We start from the raw sequence: 18,919 nt of genomic DNA, 5'->3' as shown, positions 1-18,919 counted from the left end.
TTAGAGCGACTCAATGAATCACCAACAATTGTGTTTCTAAAGATTTCTTAAAATTTTATATTCATTACGTGTCCTTTATATGTATTTGCGATAACTCGCATGGAGTTTAATGCTATGCTGGAACTGTTTCCATAAAGAAAATTTTGGCAGAGAAATGAAAGGAGTAAACTTGAGAGGTTAAAAGAACTTGTTTAAGATTCCTCTTGTAAACTTCCGGAACAGTGGAAAGAGGGTAAAAATAAAATAACTTCAAACTGCCAATCAAACTTTTCTTGGCAAAAGTTTAAAAGTTCAGAGTTTCCATCCACTGGAAAAAAATTCTTGGCAAAAATGTCAGTTTTTTTCTGTATTTTTAATGAGCGAAAGAATAGAAGAACCTTGAATAAAAGAAGTGAAATTTAAGCCTGGATGAGATGAAAAGATAGCGACATGCAGAAGCTTGATATTAGTTTTAAACCAATTTTTAATACTAAAAGAACAATTTTATATGTAATAAATAATTATAAAAATTATACAAAATAAGGAAAGCCTATGAATTTATTTATTTTTACCAGCGAATTTCTTGTACTTTTCTTATAAAGAAACGCAATAATATGTTTTAATACTCACAGTTTGGTCAATTTTCATTAAAGAAACAAATATTTAAATCGTTTGCAAAAAATCATTGATACATATGATATTAAAAAATTATTAAATCGTTAACAATGATTTGTACAGTATAAAAATTACAAAGAAATAGTTTCTCGAAACTATTAGCTCAAAAAGTGGATTATTTAACAACAAATTGCAATAAATAAATAAAAAAAAATAAGGCACCATTTGACAATATCTATTATTTTCACATATACAATAGCATAGAAAAACTTTTGAATATTCACTTTCTTATTTATTTTGAAAAATCTGGCTTTATTTTTAGAGATTTACTTTATTTAGAGAAGCCTTATGAAGTTTAGAATATAAGCGACATAATAATTAATGTAATTTGAGGAAAATGAATGAAAATAAAACAGTAGCTTTTTTAATCAGGCTAATAGAGCACTAATTAGGACTCTGGGGAAAATTACAACTAAGCAGATTTCAATAGTGAAAATATAACCTACCCACATCATTTCCATTACTCTTCCATTTATAAACACACGGTACCGTTAGTACTTTTATGAGCTAAAAATAACCTAAAATCTCTTCCAATCAAAAGTTGGTGAATTGGAATATCGTAATATCCATTCAAATATAACGACTTTGATCCATGAAATTTTTTTAACGGATTTACTGACTTTTAAATGTTGTAATAAAATTTATTATTTATTATGTTTTATTTACAAATAGTTGTTTTTGGCAACTAGCTAGATATTGTTTCAGTTTCAAGTGCTCTGAAATGTTCTATCTTGACGGTCATTTCACAAACTTAACATGAATTGTTGGCATATGAATAATTTAGATTTTGAGGTGTAGCCTTTGAGGTTAGGCCTAAGCGGACACGATCTCTATACTTATCTCTCTAATACTAATAAAGACGAAAGTGTGCGTATCTCTTTTTCTCTGTGGGTGTTGGCAATCTACTAGCTAAACCCTTCGGACCGGAGTTAACCGGAATTTTAACATCTCCAAGAGTTATCTTGGAGATAAAAAATATTAAATCTAAAAAATATTATTGCTTAAAATTGATTTTTACACCATCTTAAAATATATAAAAAAAAAAATCTCTTTTAATAATATCAATTTAGTTGCCTTGAAAATTTTTCCTGAGTATGGATGATTTTTAAAAATATTTTTGTGCACACTTTTTAACATAAGATTTCGTTTTTACCATGAAATTCAAACTGTTTTCATTGTTTTATCAAATATTTTATCCCGTAGTTTTCTTTTATTGTTGAGAGCTGAAAAACAATTATTTTGTTTAATATGAGATGATTAACATGCGAAATTAAAAAAAAATGAAGTTACAGTAGCATTAGAAGAAGACGGACAACTATGCACTCTGATAACGTGGAACTGACATCATTAGGAGCGTTTATGTGCACAGCAAATAAAACAATTGTAAAGCTATATTAAAACAATGCTTTTATAATAACTAATAATTATTAATTAATATTCGATGTGAAAATTTTTTATATTGAGGGAATCAGGAAAATGAAATTATGCGTAAGAGATTTAATTGAAATGAAACACAACCTATATCCTTCTGAATTAGTTAGTCACTGAAGGCGGCTACTATTAAAAAAAAAAAAAAGAAAACCAGAAGGTGATTGAATAACGGTTTCTTTTCCAGAGGACGGATTATATGTACTTCTATAGGAGAAAGAGCATAATATTGAGGCTTACTATTTTGCAGAAAACACAGCACCTGATTTTTCGAAGAAAAGTGAGAATCGATCAATCAATTTTTGAACGTAGTGGTACAACAATTGTGAAATCAAATCTATGGCAGCCGATTCCGTTGGGGTAACTAACTGCATTTGGTGTCAGCGAAAGAAATTACAGTGTGTTCTACGTATTTCTTAAGCAAAAGCTAATATAAAAGTCCGTCTTCATCAGATATATTTCATTAAAATTTTACAAATAAACATACTAAACTTTTTAACTTTCTCGTATATATAATATGGAAAAAGTATTGTAATTGTCAAAAAAAATTCGAACTCGAGATTTTGATGAATTTTCACATTTCATTCAAACACTTCCCTGAGTTCGTAAAACACATTTTTGAAAAAGGTCTGTCTGTCTATCTCTTTATGATAAAGATAATTCAAAAACGCCTTGAGCTAGACGATTGAAATTTGGTGTCCGGTAAATTTACAGATTGCTATTAAATTTTGAGTAAAATCTGTTAGGGGAAATCCGTCTTTCCGACTGTTGTAATATAAGTTAACAACTACAAAATGAAGGGATTTTGTTGCGAAATTATTGTTGCTGTTGTTTCTGATGGCACTTTCCATGGACAAGCTCGCTGATTTAGTCAGAGATTTTAAGCCGAGGGGGCGTCTCTTGTTTCTTAGTAACGCAACTATGGCCAAGAGTACATCTTAGCTACTCACGCATCACATTCGCTTGCACAACCTCTTTTTACAGGAGGGCGTATTCACACATCTCACAGAGAGAACAGATGAAGAACAACCATGCCCGAACCGGGACGCCCAGATCACGGGGAAGACGCGCTACCCCTATGCCAGGACGCCGGCTTGTTGTTAAATGAAACGATGTAACGATGACTACAAAATGAAGAGAGTTCAGTAGATAAGATACTGAACTCAGGTTTTATATCTATAATGTAGACAACGGTCAAAGTTTAAGCCAAAAACAACAAAGGATGACCACGTGTCGATCTGTATTTTCAAAAACTTGTAAGCGTGAAAATTCCAAAACGCAATAACTTGAATTTATCAAATTAGGTATGAGATTTTGTTCATTACAAATGGAGTTTTGTATTAGTTTCAATCGGTTGAGAAAAACGTGTCTAATGCACAAATTCGATTCTCAAATACTATAAATCGCATGCGAGGGATTAATCGCCAAATAATTCACCAATGTTGGCACAATAAATTCACTAAAAATGCTAAATTCAAGCCAAAAGATAATATTTCGTAACTATTGTACGATAGTGTCACACAAAGCGTTCTCTGGCATGACAAGTTTATTAGAGAGTTTCCGAGAAAATTTTGGAATTTTTGGAAATGTTATCATTATCAAATATTTAATTTTTCTGTTGTGATTCCTTAGTTATATTCATATTTATGATGATGAAAATATTTTTATTCGTAGTAAGTTGGAATATTTTTATAGTCAAAATAAGGTCATGCGTACTGAAAGTTTAATACTTGCTTTAAATTCTCCTGAAATCTGCACTTTGATTTGACTTACGGTTCATTAACATAAGAATCGTTATTCTAATATTCTGCCTTGTATAATAAAAATGATTATATTCCGAGAAATGCACTGTTACTTATGTTTTGAATTTACTAGAAGTAGATGAATTTTTCATTCACAAAGAGAGTTAGAAAATAAAAATATATTATTTTTATCATTAGAATAATAATTTTGAGAAATAAAACTTTTATTCTAATAATTATAATTTTGAATAATATTTCTATTTTTTTTCTAATTTTTAATATTTGTCCTAATTTTTAATAATATTTTTACTTTTAATTTTTATTCTAATTTTGAATAATAATTTTTATTCTTATAATTAATCATTAGAACAAAAATTTAATTTTAAATATTTAAAAAATATTTAGATTAAAAATAATTTATTCTATATTCAAAAAAATAAAAATTGGAAATAAAATGAAGTTTTCTTGACCTCTCACAAGATAAATATAATAACTTGGATTTATAGAGTGACGAACAAAACATAACTCTTCATTTTTTAAAAAATAAAAATATTATTTGGCTTCTTTACAATATAACTTATTCCTTCCAATTAGTCTGAAAAAATTAGAAATAAAATATCGTGAAAATGAATTGTAATAACTCATTTTTTTTTCTCGTTTGGCAATCGTTTAAAATATTAAGACTAATTTGCCGAATTTAGAATGAAAGCCTTAACTTTGAGGTTTTGTTTTAAGACATAATCATCTCAAAAGGTATGTATGCATGACAAGGACGCATGATTAAAGGATGATATAAAAATAAGATATAATCAGCTCAAAAGAAAAGGAGTTTTGTTTGAAGAATTTTTTTCCTCATTAGCTGATTCTTTGCATAAGCGGTTTTCGATATCAAGTTTCTACTAATAGCAGGAACTGTAACAAGAGCACTTTCAGACGAGGCAATTGAAAAAGTTTATTTACTTTTTAAAGATAATTTTTAGAAACCTTTTAGAACTATTTATTGAATGTAATCTGATATTTGTAAAGAGCTTTGTCCTCATCGAAGTTTATTTAAGATAAAACTACTTCTGTAAAATGTAAGAAAAAATAATAATTTCGTAGATTTGTTCAAGATGGAGGGAACTTTCGGGAAATTTCTGTTGACTATGAAATATAACCAGTTTCTTTTCTTGCGGTTTGCCTCTGAATGGGTCGTTTTAATTCCTTTAAATTTACATAATGCAAAACAGACATCTGAATAATAATAATAAAAAAAAATAGAAATTAAAAATGAATTAACCAATTTAAAAGTTTTATTTCACGCATGAATTTCATTTTGATTTATTCATTTTTGTGTGAAAAATATAATTAAAATGGAATGAAAAATAATTAATAATGAAATAAAAAGTATATAATTAAAATTTAAATTAGTTAAAATATGTTAAAAATATAAATTAAAAATGAATTAATCAATTTAAACAGTTTTATTTCGGGCATGAATTTCATTTTAGTTAATTCATTTTTGAATGATTTCATATTTTAGGCTTTAATAAGAGGTGAAAAAAAAGTTGAAATGTAACACAATAAAGGCTACAAATGGCACATATCAAATCATTCGTTGACAGTTACTTGATGTAAACATCATATGCAAGAATGTAAAATTTAACATTGTTATTCCATGAATTTCCCGACGGATATTTAACATTTGATTTCTATGGGCACGTATATGCTTCCGACAAAAAAACATGTATGGTTTATGGGCCCATATGTGCGCCCAACGAAGGTTTTGGCTATTTACTGTTGTCTTATGTGTGTGTTCGAAAATTATTTTAATCATGTATGTCCAAAATTCGCAAAAACCTCATAACTCATTACTTACTAAGAGAGAAAAAAACAAAACGAAATCTCGTTTGTTTGGTCATTTTAATCGGTCATTTGGTTTGGTTCAGAATACCATTTCGTCTGACGAATAGACATTTACTTGCAAAATTTTAAAAGCAACAGGCAATTTAAGAAGAAGAAAATGTTTTGTCTGCTGAAAATAAAAGAAGGAAGGATGGTTCATATGAGTGTACAAATTGCGATGGTGCATTATTTATTAATATTTTTACCGTACCGCACCGTACGCATTTGAACTATTAATTTTCTTATTGCTCTTCTTTCTTAAAAGAAAGTTTTTTTTTATATCCAGAACATTTAGTTAATTATTTGTTATTTGCTCAATTTTTCAATTTTTAATATTCAAATACATACATTATAATTATCAAATAATCAAACTTTACCATTAGTGAAAAAACATATATTGAAAATAAAAATATTTCCCTTCGAAATTTTTATGAATTATCTCAAATTAGACCTCCCGTCAGTAAAACAATTTTGGTAGTTATTTGCGTGTGTGTGAGCGTGTGTATGTCCATATGCATTAAACTAAAAATCACAACCAGTTTGGTGGATGATTAGGTATTAAGGAATTACTGATGAATTTTAATAATAAGAATAACTTAAATTTGATGACTTTTTAGATAGAATGACTCAATTTTGATGAATTTTAGATAATTAGAATAACTTTATTTTTGAGAGTAATCTAAGATAAAATTTTGTAGTCCAAAAAATATGAGTGAAGTTTTAAAGCTATTAATATTAAAAAAAGAAAATGTTAAATTAAAACTAAAGAAACTCCGTAATATGACATTTGAAAAAAAAAAAGATATAACAGAGTTTTATACTACAAAGTTCATAAAATTTTTAAAATATTTAAAACAGTCAAGAAATTTATATTTGAAACTAAACAAACCGATTATCCAAACATAAATTTATGTTTTTCAATTTTGGAGAAAATACATTATCAAATAAAAATCCTACTTACGGTACTATTGCAACCCCCCCCCCCCCCCACACAAAAATGTTCAATTAAAAGATAAATTATTTGGACATTTGCATTTTGATGGCACTATGGCATCATTGGAATTCACTCTATAAGAAAGTTCATTTACAAAGGAGCTGAGCAATGTTAGGCTTTAAAATAATAAATCATAAATACCTATTATAATTTGATGCTCAGTAAAAATTATTTAGTTTGGGAATCATGAACATCATGTACAATCATGAACATATGAATAAAACATTTAAATGAACACACCCAGCTGGTCGTCAAGGCGTCTGGTAAAATAATAATAATAATAAAAAAAATCAGATGCGAGTATGTAAATACTTTAATTTCAGAGTAAAATTAAATCTAATAATAAATTCCAATTCTTAAATTCAGCAAATCCTTTTGATATGTAGGGCTACAAATGCATTAATTCTTATTTTTCTGTTGCTCACCGGCTGGAATAAAAACAATATTCTGAATTTAAGTTTTCAGTTCACATGGGAATTTTTTTCCACTTAGGTTGAAAAACTATCCAATTTTTTTATTTTTCAGTGTTCATTTAGGCAGAACTAAAAGTTTCGCAAAGACAAACGAAACAACTCAACCCTATCGGACGAAAGTTTCAAGCAAATATAATAATAAAAGAAATTCTTTTTTATTCTTTTACTCTCACAATGTCTTTTTTTCCCTTCCTATTTCTGCGAAATTGTTTCTATAGCAAATGCAGAGGCATATTGATCCTTTGCTATTGGATGTCTCCTATCAAGCATTATTCAAGATGATGCATCATTTGACGTTTTATTTAGCTTTTTAAACTGATTGTTAAAAATACTTTTAGAGTAGTAAGAAGTTGTAAATCAATTTTTCGGTGAAATTCAACTGGGAAAATTTATATATACTTATTTTTCGAAACAATAAGCAAGTTCTTTTATTAGGCGAATAATTAAGCATGGAATTACTTTTCCGAGTGCAATGGATTAAGGCATTCAATTTTTTAGTATAAACAAAGCTCTTACATACAATCTCTACTAATAATAAAAGAAAATAGGTGTTGATCTAGACAATCACACATTTTCTACAACCTTTGATAGATACCAACCAAACTCAGCTCCGGTATAAACATATATACTTTGGAGGTTCAGATTAGGCTTATCGGATTTTTTTTTGTTTAAATTTTAGGTGATTAAAAATTAAACGAGGTTTTGCATTTTTTTACGATAATTTCCGAAAATATTATAGAGCAAAAGAAATTCCAGCATTATTTTAAAATTATATATATATATATATATATATATATATATAGTATAGAGTCAAACGTTGGAAAATTTTTTGCTGTATTTGATATGATTTCAAAAATATTTTAAAGTATACATTGCAATAATATTTTTGTTGTAAATGTAAGTGAAATCAATTTTTATTATTGCAATCAATATTTCATCCATCTTTTTTTCCTTGTTGATTGAAGATTTGAAAAATCTTATTTGTTCATATTCTTTCTGTTTAAAATATGTTTTGTTTCTGTTTAAAACTTACTTGAATAAAATTTTTAAATACTGTGGCAATTACAGCTAATGTTTAACTTCGGAAGAAAGTAATGATGAAATTTTTTTTTGAAGTTCGCGTTATTTTATACACTTTTGTATAATCTTTCCTTTTTATAACTCGACATTTTGCTTACTTATTGTTAAAATATTGATTTTTTTAATTGAAGTGAGAAATTGTTATTGAATCTTCTGTTATGTATATATATGTATGTATGTATGTGTGTGTGTGTATGTAAACAAAATTTTTTGTGAAGCAGAAGGCATTTTCGAAGTTTCTTTTTCTTTGCATTTTCAAGTTCGCTTTAATACATCCCGGGAAGGCATAATTTATTTACAAGAAGGCTCGGACAAGGCACGTCCGCTCACATGGCGGCACAAAAGCAGAAGAAGGTAAAAGAGAGATAAATCATTTATCCCTCGTCTTATATACCATTAAGATTATGATAGGGATTTCTCTACACGCGCCGATTTAGACAAGGGATATATATATATATATATATATATATATATATATATATATATATATATATATATATATATATATATATGCGTGAATCTAGTATTTTTACTGATTCTATCGTGTAATGTGTATTCTGGATACATTTTCGTCCAACTATTGAAAATCAAATTTGATGCTGAACTTTAGTTGTAATTACAAGATAACATTCAAAAATTATTTGTTGTCAATAATTTAGAATATGAGTTGTTGCGTTTAATGCATGAAAAAGTACACTGAAGGACAGAAGGTTAACTGCTGACATATTTGGCTCAAAATATGATAGATGTCTACAATATAGACGATAAGTCTGTGTTCCGAAATTTTCTCTTTTAGTTCTCTTCTTTTATTGTTATCGAGTTCACTTATAATCGAAAAAGCAGTTAGACAGACATTTTATGAATGGATTTCGTTCAAAATTTGACAGGAATCCACAAATTCCTAAATCCATGTACTAAATTTCATCTATCTAGCTCAAAGCGTTTTTATCCTATTCATAGACAAACTGGATCAATGCCAAAAAATTGCTTTACGAACTCAGGGAGGTTTTGAACATCAAAACCTCGATTTTGTATTTTTTGCTGCTTAAGATATTTCCTCTAAACATCGTATAAAAACAATCAACAGGCTGATTATAACCAATTTTAGAGTTTTTCTTCTTTTTTTTAATTTACTGATTAATGAACATTCGGGTTCCATGATGTTTGATTATTCTTCGACACATCTTAATCTTCACCCTTTTCACATCCCAGATAAGAGTTGATTTGGTTGCAAAATGCCTAATTGCTTAAAATAGTGTCTTAAATTCATTTTTATTTGTCGTGTGGCTATTTTTAAACCAAATGGTTTGCGCAGTAGCTTCTGAGGGTAAAGATCTCTGGTCACCCGAGGGCGGAAGTCTGGCTTCTAGCTCAAATGAAGATAGCACACACACACACTCGCTTGTACAACCTCTTTTTACAGGCGGGCTCATTCACGCACCTCACAGAGAGAACACAAGGAAGACAACATCCAAGACCGAACCAGGACTCGAACTCGGAGCGCCTAGATCAAGGGGAAGAAGCTCTACCCCTAGGCCAGGACGTCGGCAATGCATTTATTTCTTATCTAATTGACAATTAGTACTTCCACGACGTTGTCCTAAACGTAATAAATGTCAATGAAATAAAAGAAAACATAAAATAAAATTATGTATTAAATCAAAAATCATAAAAAAAATCAGCTGGCGTTGTCTTCTCCAAACTTTCTCACCTACTCTCCGATTAAAATTTTTCCACGCATAAAATTTTAGACATTGAACAAGACTGTGAGTGTTTATATTTTTATTTTCAGTGTCACGCACATGAGATTTTGATTCTTTATAATGTAGTTAATAAACTGAATATGAATTTCGGACACCTTTTTTTTCAAGCGATTGAAACCAAAATAGCGAATGTGCTGACGTTTAAATGCCTTTTAAGGTGCACCTTTTTTTATAGTTGCGTCTTCGATAGCCGGTAGAAGGAATATGAAATGTGTTCATATCTACGGTCCGATCACAATTAATAAAACACTCGTTGTCATTATGAATTTGAAGAAGAATTGATCTGGCGATGTAAACAACGGTGAAAGTGTGTGGAGAGATCTCGAGATCTATTTTTGAGAAAGAAGTATATATTTTGCCCCTTCCCCTCTGTTACCGATTCATTCTATAATAGATGCAATTTGCTTTTAAAAGTTTTTTTTTAAGATTCTTGCTTTGATTTCAGGTTGTTCGTCCTATGACCACAGGGTACGATACAGGGGAAGCAACGAAGTATGGGAAGGAGACCGCTTCGAGGTCTCCTGCATCGTGCCATTTAGTGACAGAGAAGGTTGGACCATCAACAGTTCTATCGCCATCACGGATGACAACGACTTCAGCTACACCCTGTCCGAAAGAGAGGTGGACACATTTCGACAAGAATTGACTCTCCATGTGCGGTCCGCCCAACTGTTCCACGAGGGAGAATATAGGTGCAACAGGGACAGCAGAGACTTCCACTATGTCAAAATCATTCCAGCTTCAGCAGGTGGTAAGTTGATGACTTTTGAAATGAAAGTTCTGTTTCAGAATATCTGTTACGGAAATCAAAATAAAACATGAATTAAGTGAAAATGATGTTTGTAGGGGTTTTCAAGTGATAAATATAAAATCAGCGGCAGCGGTTTTACTAAAACTATCATATATCCACGAATTCCAGAGAGTGTCTTGCATGATAATGTTGTACAATAACTACGAAATATTAGCCTTTCGCATAAATTTCGCATTTTTACTTTTTTTTTTTGGCGATCTTTTTCCGACATGCGGGTTAATAGTATCTGAAAACTGAGTTTGTTTTTTTTATGCGTTTTTCCCTACCGATTGAAACCAAAATTTGACAAAAAATACACATTGTAATCACACAGTTTCATACCAAATTCTATATATTTAAGTCATTGGATTTGCATTCTTCTGCCTAGCGACTTCATCTTCTGCTGAGCTCACACGCTTAGAACGATTCACCCAGGCGAAATTCCTAAATAAGAAGAATTGGATGGTTCCCCCCTACTCATGATTGGTATAGAGCCAATAAGCCTGGCCAGTCCTTAATTCTTCCTTGTGATAGAAAAACCAACACTTGTCTGTCGCGCCTTGCCAGTGGCCACCTTAAATGTCTTTTTTTTTCTCAGGGTGAAAAATTTTATCCTCTTTGCCCGAAATACTGCCAACATCAGGCCTCTGCTGAACATATTCTGGACTGTTTAGGACTTCTTTGGGGAGAAATTTATTCTTCTCCCTTCCTCGTTTTTGACTTTCTTCTTGTCAACGGATTTTTGGATTTGGTCTGACTAAGTCAGGCCATGGAGATTAGCAACAACAACACATTCTTCTGAAAATACAGATCGACTGACGTCCAACTCCTTATTAGATTTGGCTCTAAACTTTCAGGCGTCTATACTATAAATATTAAATACGTCTACCGATATTTTCATCTATCTTGATTTCTTCGCTTTGTAGTTGTATTTAATTTATATTCGAACAGCCACATAAACAAACTTTCTATGAACGGATTTTGTTCAAAATTTTATAGATGTCTACAAATTTGGTATAAAGTTCATATACCAAATTTCATCATTCAACCTCAAAATTTTTTCATCTTTGTCGCAGATAGACAGATAGACACTTTTCAAAAATTTATTTTTTGAACTCAAGGAGGTTTTAAACTTGGAAATTCGTGAAAATATGGGATTTGAATTTTTTGCCGATTACAATACTTTATCTATACTTCTTTGTATATGAAAAAGCAATATGTGACTTGCAGCAATTCTCTCTGTGCTATTTTGTTCAACAGGTTGCAATAAATTTTGCAGTGACTTTTGAAGAATTCATCTTAAAGTTAAAAATTCATAAAATTTAGTTTTGTAAATAATGCAAGGGAAGTTGAAAGGCCGAGGTTTTCTAATAGTAATACGATTCAAGTTTCTTTAGAAAATGAAAAGAAAATGTCCGAAAGAGCATCATGAGTTTAGACTTACTGGATGGGAGAAAGCGTGCATGAAAAGTTTATAATGAAAAATTGTTGTAATGAGAAAAAATAATATTGAATAAAGTAAAGTTCAATTTATATCTATAAGCTGACCGAGTATTTTAGAATGTTTTGGTAAGTTTTATTAAATCAAAAATTGGAGAAATGTTGCATGCTCTTGGTGCTATTATACACAGCATTTTAACTAGTTTAGAAACGAGTTTTTGTTGATTTAATGTTAAAGATTTAAAAATGGGGAATTTGGTTATTTTAGCATTTTGGAACCGTTCGGAATAGAAAAAATCTAAATAGGTTTTCCATTTTATTGTTCTTGAGAATGAGAGCGTTGAATCTGGAAAAAATATGATGGAAATGCAATGAGAAAAGTGCAAAAATACAAATGAATCAAGAGACAGAAAACAAGGATTTGATTTATATTAAGTTTGGTTATAAAATATTCCTTTACGTGAAGTTTAATGTCCATATCTTTCGTATTTTAAATTTGATTTCCATGGAAACGAAACTTTCTTTCCCTGAATTTATATAGAAATTTCTAGAGAGGCATCCAATTTAGCTAGTATCGCCCTCGTCATCTGATCCAGTTAGAAATTTCATCTGGGCTACAAGTTAGCTCTCTTGTTTCTTTAAAAGTGGATTTTAATATCACTAAAACTAGTTAACTATTATTCTTATTAAATATACAGTTAAAATAATTGCATATTACTTTTATTTTATACCATTGCTTTGGCTAACAGCAAAAAGGTAAAAAGCATATATGATCCTGCCTTGACGTATCAGTATTTATCTGTGCGTCAGTTTCATGTAGCAAATAGTTCGCTATCTATATTTAGTTTATAGAATTACAACTTGAATCAAAATGGGTAGATTCAGGTTATTTTGGGTTAAAAAGGAATTTTATTTTAGCCAATAGTGTAAATAAATAGCTGTTTTCTCGAGGTTCCCCAGAGTTCTAGAAAAAAATTCTGGAATTCTACCTGTTTGTCAGTGAACATGATGACTTTCAAAAGAAAATGCAAAAATGAAATTTAGTATGAGGTCTTAACACATAATGGTAAATTTCTCCCAATATTTTTCACGAAATCCATTTTATTTATCCATTTGTGCATATGTTGCGGCGAATTGAGATGCGCGAATATAGAACCTGGGACCTTATGGTTCGCAGTCCAGTAACATGACCATGATATAAAAGCAATTGCTCGCGCAGTGTAGTTGTTAACTGGCTTTATATGCTATTCACTACAGACTCTCCCTCCAGTGAGTTGGAGGTGAGACGAACGATATGACTGTTGAGTGATGATGATGAGTTAGATGTTGATTCAAATGTGCCTGTACTCATTTGCTGTGGGTAGATGGCGCCACAACAGCTGTACGAAGGTTGAAGGTTCATCGTCCGAGGTCAGCAATGTGGCGGATTGTATTGAGCGAGGATAGAACCTGGGACCTTAAGGTTCGCAGTTCAGTAACATGACCATGATACAAAAGCAATTGCTCGCGCAGTGTAGTTGTTAACTGGCTTTATATGCTATTCACTACAGACTCTCCCTCCAGTGAGTTGGAGGTGAGACGAACGATATGACTGTTGAGTGATGATGATGAGTTAGATGTTGATTCAAATGTGCCTGTACTCATTTGCTGTGGGTAGATGGCGCCACAACAGCTGTACGAAGGTTGAAGGTTCATCGTCCGAGGTCAGCAATGTGGCGGATTGTATTGAGCGAGGATAGAACCTGGGACCTTAAGGTTCGCAGTCCAGTAACATGACCATGATACAAAAGCAATTGCTCGTGCAGCGTCGTTGTTAACTGGCTTATATGCTATTCTCTACAATGTAAACATGATATTTAAAATAGCAGGAACCTTTCGAAACCTTAAACATTCTCGTATAATCACTCATAAATGTGTTATCCCTTTTCTCACTCCGCATAAAATTGTGAATCTTAGACAAGTTCATGAATTCTTAGACTTTTATTCCCTTAGAAAAGAAAATCAATCTCAAAAATAAATCAATTGAATATTATTAAATGAATGTCATTGGCAAAAATAATTAGAAAACGCCAATTAACATACCATATTTCACAATTAATCTTTGGAATATGGTAAATATGAATGCATCTCAAAACCGAATATATATTTTAGAAGTCTTTTTTCCAACCGATTGAATATAAAATTTAAGGCAGAATTATGACTGTAATCACAAAATCACACACCAAATTTAATTTATATAAGTCATTGTGTTTTTGAATTGTCGCTTTAATATGCATGCAAAAGTGCAGACCAGCAGAAGATCAATCTCTTGACGGTGTGTACCAAATCAATCAGCGCACCAATATTTATCCATCTAGCTCTCTTCGTTTTGTAATTATCATTAACTTGTATTAATATATATTCAGATAGCTTTACAGATTTATTCTGAATGGATACTGTTCAAAATTGATGGAAATAAATAGATTTAGAGTAAAGATCATATATCATATCTCATCCATCCGACTCAAAACGTTTTTGATTTATCTTGTTCACAGACAGACAGACATAATTGTAAAATGTGTTTTTGGGACTCAGGGAGATCAGAAGCTTGCAGGCTCGTCAATATCTGAATTCGAATCTTTTGATCATTACAATATTTTCTCTTTACTTACTTTGTTTATGAAAAAGAGAAAATGCTATAAGCTATTTGCATGAATTTTAAGTATGCCATATTTATCCGAAAATTGTAGAGGCAGGGTCGAGTTCTGGACAGTAAAAAGGGTCGGCTAAAAATGCTTTTCTAAAATGCATATTCGATCTTTTTTGCTAACGGCATTGTTAAGTCCAAAAAATCGCCATGTTGAGAAAATGTGTGGAAAAAAAATCATGAGAATATTCTGGTTCTTCCCTTTATTTATTTAAAATTCATTTCCGCTTGTAATAAGTGAGAATGGGCGCATGTATTGGCATTTTACCAGCATGACGGTTTGATCTAACGTTATGAAATTTGGCATGTATATACTTTGATGATGGAAATTTTTTCTCCGAGAAATTTTTTGAAATAGTAAAATTTTATTTAATTAAAACCAAACGAGACTTTGGATTTTTTCCCCAAACTGACGTTAAACAATATTATTACTCAAAAATAATTTTTATACAGTTTTAAAATTCAAAATAGTATCTTTTTAATCATACCAATTTAAATACCAAGCTATTTTTTCCTAATTTTAAACCTTTTTTAAAAAATTTTCATGTTATCTAACTTTCAATTTCCATCAGTTTTCATTGCTGCGATGAAATTCAAGCCATTCTCAATGTTGCATTAATTATTAAAACTCATAAACTACTTTCGGTGTTGAAAATTAAAAGGATTATGTTTATTATTTGAAAACACACTCACACACACACAGTTTGCGAGAGGAATAAGAAAATGAAGTAGAGAGTACCTCGAAAGAAACCGTGCAAAGAATTGATAACATACTGTGTAATTACCTACACAGTATGTTACGGCACTGTGATTGCATAGGACTTATTAGAAGATTCATGCTCGCATTAAATTCCACTTTCGGTTTAATTAATTCCTCTGTAAAAATAATGCGCCATCAGTACTACGCCTCAAATGAAAGTGATCCCTTCGGTGCGCTTGAAAAGGTGTCAAAGGTCACCATGTTTATTGAATTGGCGCGTGGCCAGAAATCCTATGTTATATAAGACTAGTGATCATTTGTTTCGTCCCTTTTCGGCCCGTTTTTTGCCTTCTTTCTTACTTCTGCTTTTGTGCCGCGCTGCGTCTGCTTGTAAATAAATTGCTTTCCCGAGATGGATATTAAAGAGAATCAAAAAATACAACGTCTCGTCTATGTCTTCAAACTTGCACTCTGCTTCAACCAAAATAATGTTACACACACACACACACACACACACACACACACACACACACACACACACACACACACACACACACACACACACACACACACACACACACACACACACACACACACACACACACACACACACACACACACACACACACACACACACACACACACACAGCTGGTTGAAAAAGTAGGCTATTCATTTTATGTCCACAGAAATATTTACTAGTTCCGAATATTCGAAAAAGCAAATCGATTCTTTGTGTTGCTTTTTAATTATTTTGATACAATCAATCTAATTAACTACTAAAATTTAATTAAGACTCTTTCTAGATTTCCTTTTTGCAGGATGTAAGTTTATTCCAAAACAATTTTTTATTCTTTCCTGATTTAATGAGACTTTTTTCCCCTTTGATGAATAATAATAAGCAAAAATTGCCAAAAAGCCAAAGCATCCAACGATGACAGTGGATCATTCATCAGTACTTTAGCATGACTGTTTTAAGAGCAGCTACACGAAAACTTTGACTATGTTAATTGTTAGTCGGCACGCCCAAAGAGAATTCTTACCCTTTGGGAATTACATGTTAGTAAAAATATGGTCCTTTACGAAGAGTTAATTTTTTAAAAAGGTCTTTTATGAAAAATTTTTATGAACTAAGTGAGGGTAATCTCCGTGTAGGAACAAAGTGTGTTATTATCTTCGTGTGTTAAGAATTATGAATTAATTGATTTTATGTATTTCTACACTGTCAGAATATTAATTATTCTCTCAGAATATCTCAATAATCGGTATATTTCACTTAAAGCTGATTATTATACCATGAATTTCGAATTTAAGACATAAGTGAAAATAACTACTAAAGAATACAGCGTGCCATAAAATGCCGAATTCTCTTTAGTTAATTTTTTATAGAAAAATTTATTTTTTTATTAGTATTATATTTTCTTTTTCTGCACAGCGAGATTTTTTAAAATCTTTTTGTTATGAAATACTTAAAAAAAAGAAGTAAAATTTGTAAAGAGTGTGGGGAATTCTTATACATTGGAGTTATAAATTCCAAAAAGGAAAATTTCTTAAGAAAAAAACAGAAGCAATCGTTGTTTCAATAGAAGGGAAATAATGCTTTTCCTTTCAAATATGTTGCCGTTTGAAGAAAAAACAAAAGGAAAAGAACAACTGCAATGTTCTTTAGGAATAACCTGATATTTTGAGCTTAAAACTGTATTATGTAATAAAATGTTTTGTGCTGTCCGTATGCAAGTGCGAAAATGTTACTAATATTTCCTTAAATTGAAGAACGTTTCAAACCTTAAAAATTTGGCACCGCTTTCACAAATTAATTTATATTTTCATAATTATCATCAGATCAGTTATAAAATCCTTTACTTTATAAATCTATTCTATTCTAGGAGAATTTCATATTTAAGAAATTATATTCTATAAAATGTTTCTTATTGATTTGGATTTATGAATTAAAAAGGAGTGATAAAATTAGCACCATTACTTTCACTATTGCACCATTCCGCTTGTTAAGAAAATTCGGAAAAATTCTTAACAAAATTCGAAATAGATATTAAAATCCAACTGTTGGGAAAATGCCAACATTAGATTATTTTTCCTATGATACAATAGTCCGTCATTGAATAATACTGATTTTAAAAAAATAATAATAATATTAACTGATATAGTATTTCGATTTTTTTCCTCGTAGTTTTTTTAGAAAGTCTAACGATAATTAGAATCAAAACGTATCCAAGTTATATTTGTTGCAATTTATTTATTGAAACTTTGAGAATTGTTTTTAAATAAATACTGCTACAGATTCTTTACATTTCAGTTCTTTTTCCAAAGCATAATATTATCCCTCAAATGTTTCAGAGAATACAGCATTTTGAATCTTACTTTTTTTATTTTCACTTAAAATCCTAACCTACTTTTCAAATTCTTTTTCAGATAATGTTACATAATATTATACTTTAATGGATATAATCCCTAAGAAAATATATCAAGGCAATGAAATATTTGAATTTATTTATTGATTCCGAAATGCAATTCGTACTGAAAAAATTGTGGTAGAAAAGGGATAAAAATTCAGAGGGTTTATTTTGATTATATTAACGCTTCATTTAGAAGCTTCAAAATGGTTAAATTAAAGGAACTCTATTATTAAAAAATGATCAAATAACGAAGATGATATCTGAGCCGGCTACTCCATCCAAAAGTTTTACACCCCAGAATCAGAATGAAATTATACTTGCTGATTAATTAAAAAAAAAAAAAAATAGAGCTTACGTATATGGTTGGTCTTGGTGAATTTCCGATTCGAACTGGATGGCTTGCTTTTGGTCCCAAACCATCTCGCTTTTCTCCAAAAAATAGCGGAATACATAAAGCTTAATTAAATTATCTCAGCGAGCGCATATGATTTATTATCAGTTCCTGATGCTTAATTATATTTTACACTCTTTAAAGAAGATGTGGAGTGTATTAGTATTAAATTCATCAATTTTTAAATATTTGTTGTAATATATTTTACCATCTCTAATTAGGGCTCTTTTCTGTAAAGAATTTTAAAAAAATCCACAAAAAATATTAATAAATATATTGACTGAACACTATGGTTTTAAGTTTTAACAATGAAATAAATTATAAATTAATTATTATAAATCTTAATTTGAAACAATAATGATGCGCTAATATTAAATCTGAAAAGAAGATTGGAGCAAATTCTCGCCAAGTTTTTTTTTGGTGAAATACAAACTTGAACGCTTCATTTTCTTAGGTCAAACCATAATGAATTGTTTTGATTA

General features: G+C 30.3%; 1 protein-coding gene across 1 annotated transcript in view; it reads left to right on the top strand.

The window, feature by feature from the left end:
* Positions 1–18,919, top strand: part of LOC129968870 (hemicentin-1-like) — a 78,007-nt gene that overhangs the window by 2,523 nt on the left and 56,565 nt on the right. Inside the window, exon 2 of the mRNA XM_056083179.1 lies at positions 10,464–10,769. Within this exon, the coding sequence (XP_055939154.1) occupies positions 10,464–10,769 (306 nt within the window). The remainder of the gene's footprint in view (positions 1–10,463; positions 10,770–18,919) is intronic.

The sequence above is a fragment of the Argiope bruennichi genome, chromosome 5 (assembly GCF_947563725.1).
Source record: "Argiope bruennichi chromosome 5, qqArgBrue1.1, whole genome shotgun sequence".
NCBI classification, from domain to species: domain Eukaryota; kingdom Metazoa; phylum Arthropoda; class Arachnida; order Araneae; family Araneidae; genus Argiope; species Argiope bruennichi.
This window is presented reverse-complemented; position numbering and strand designations above follow the sequence as displayed.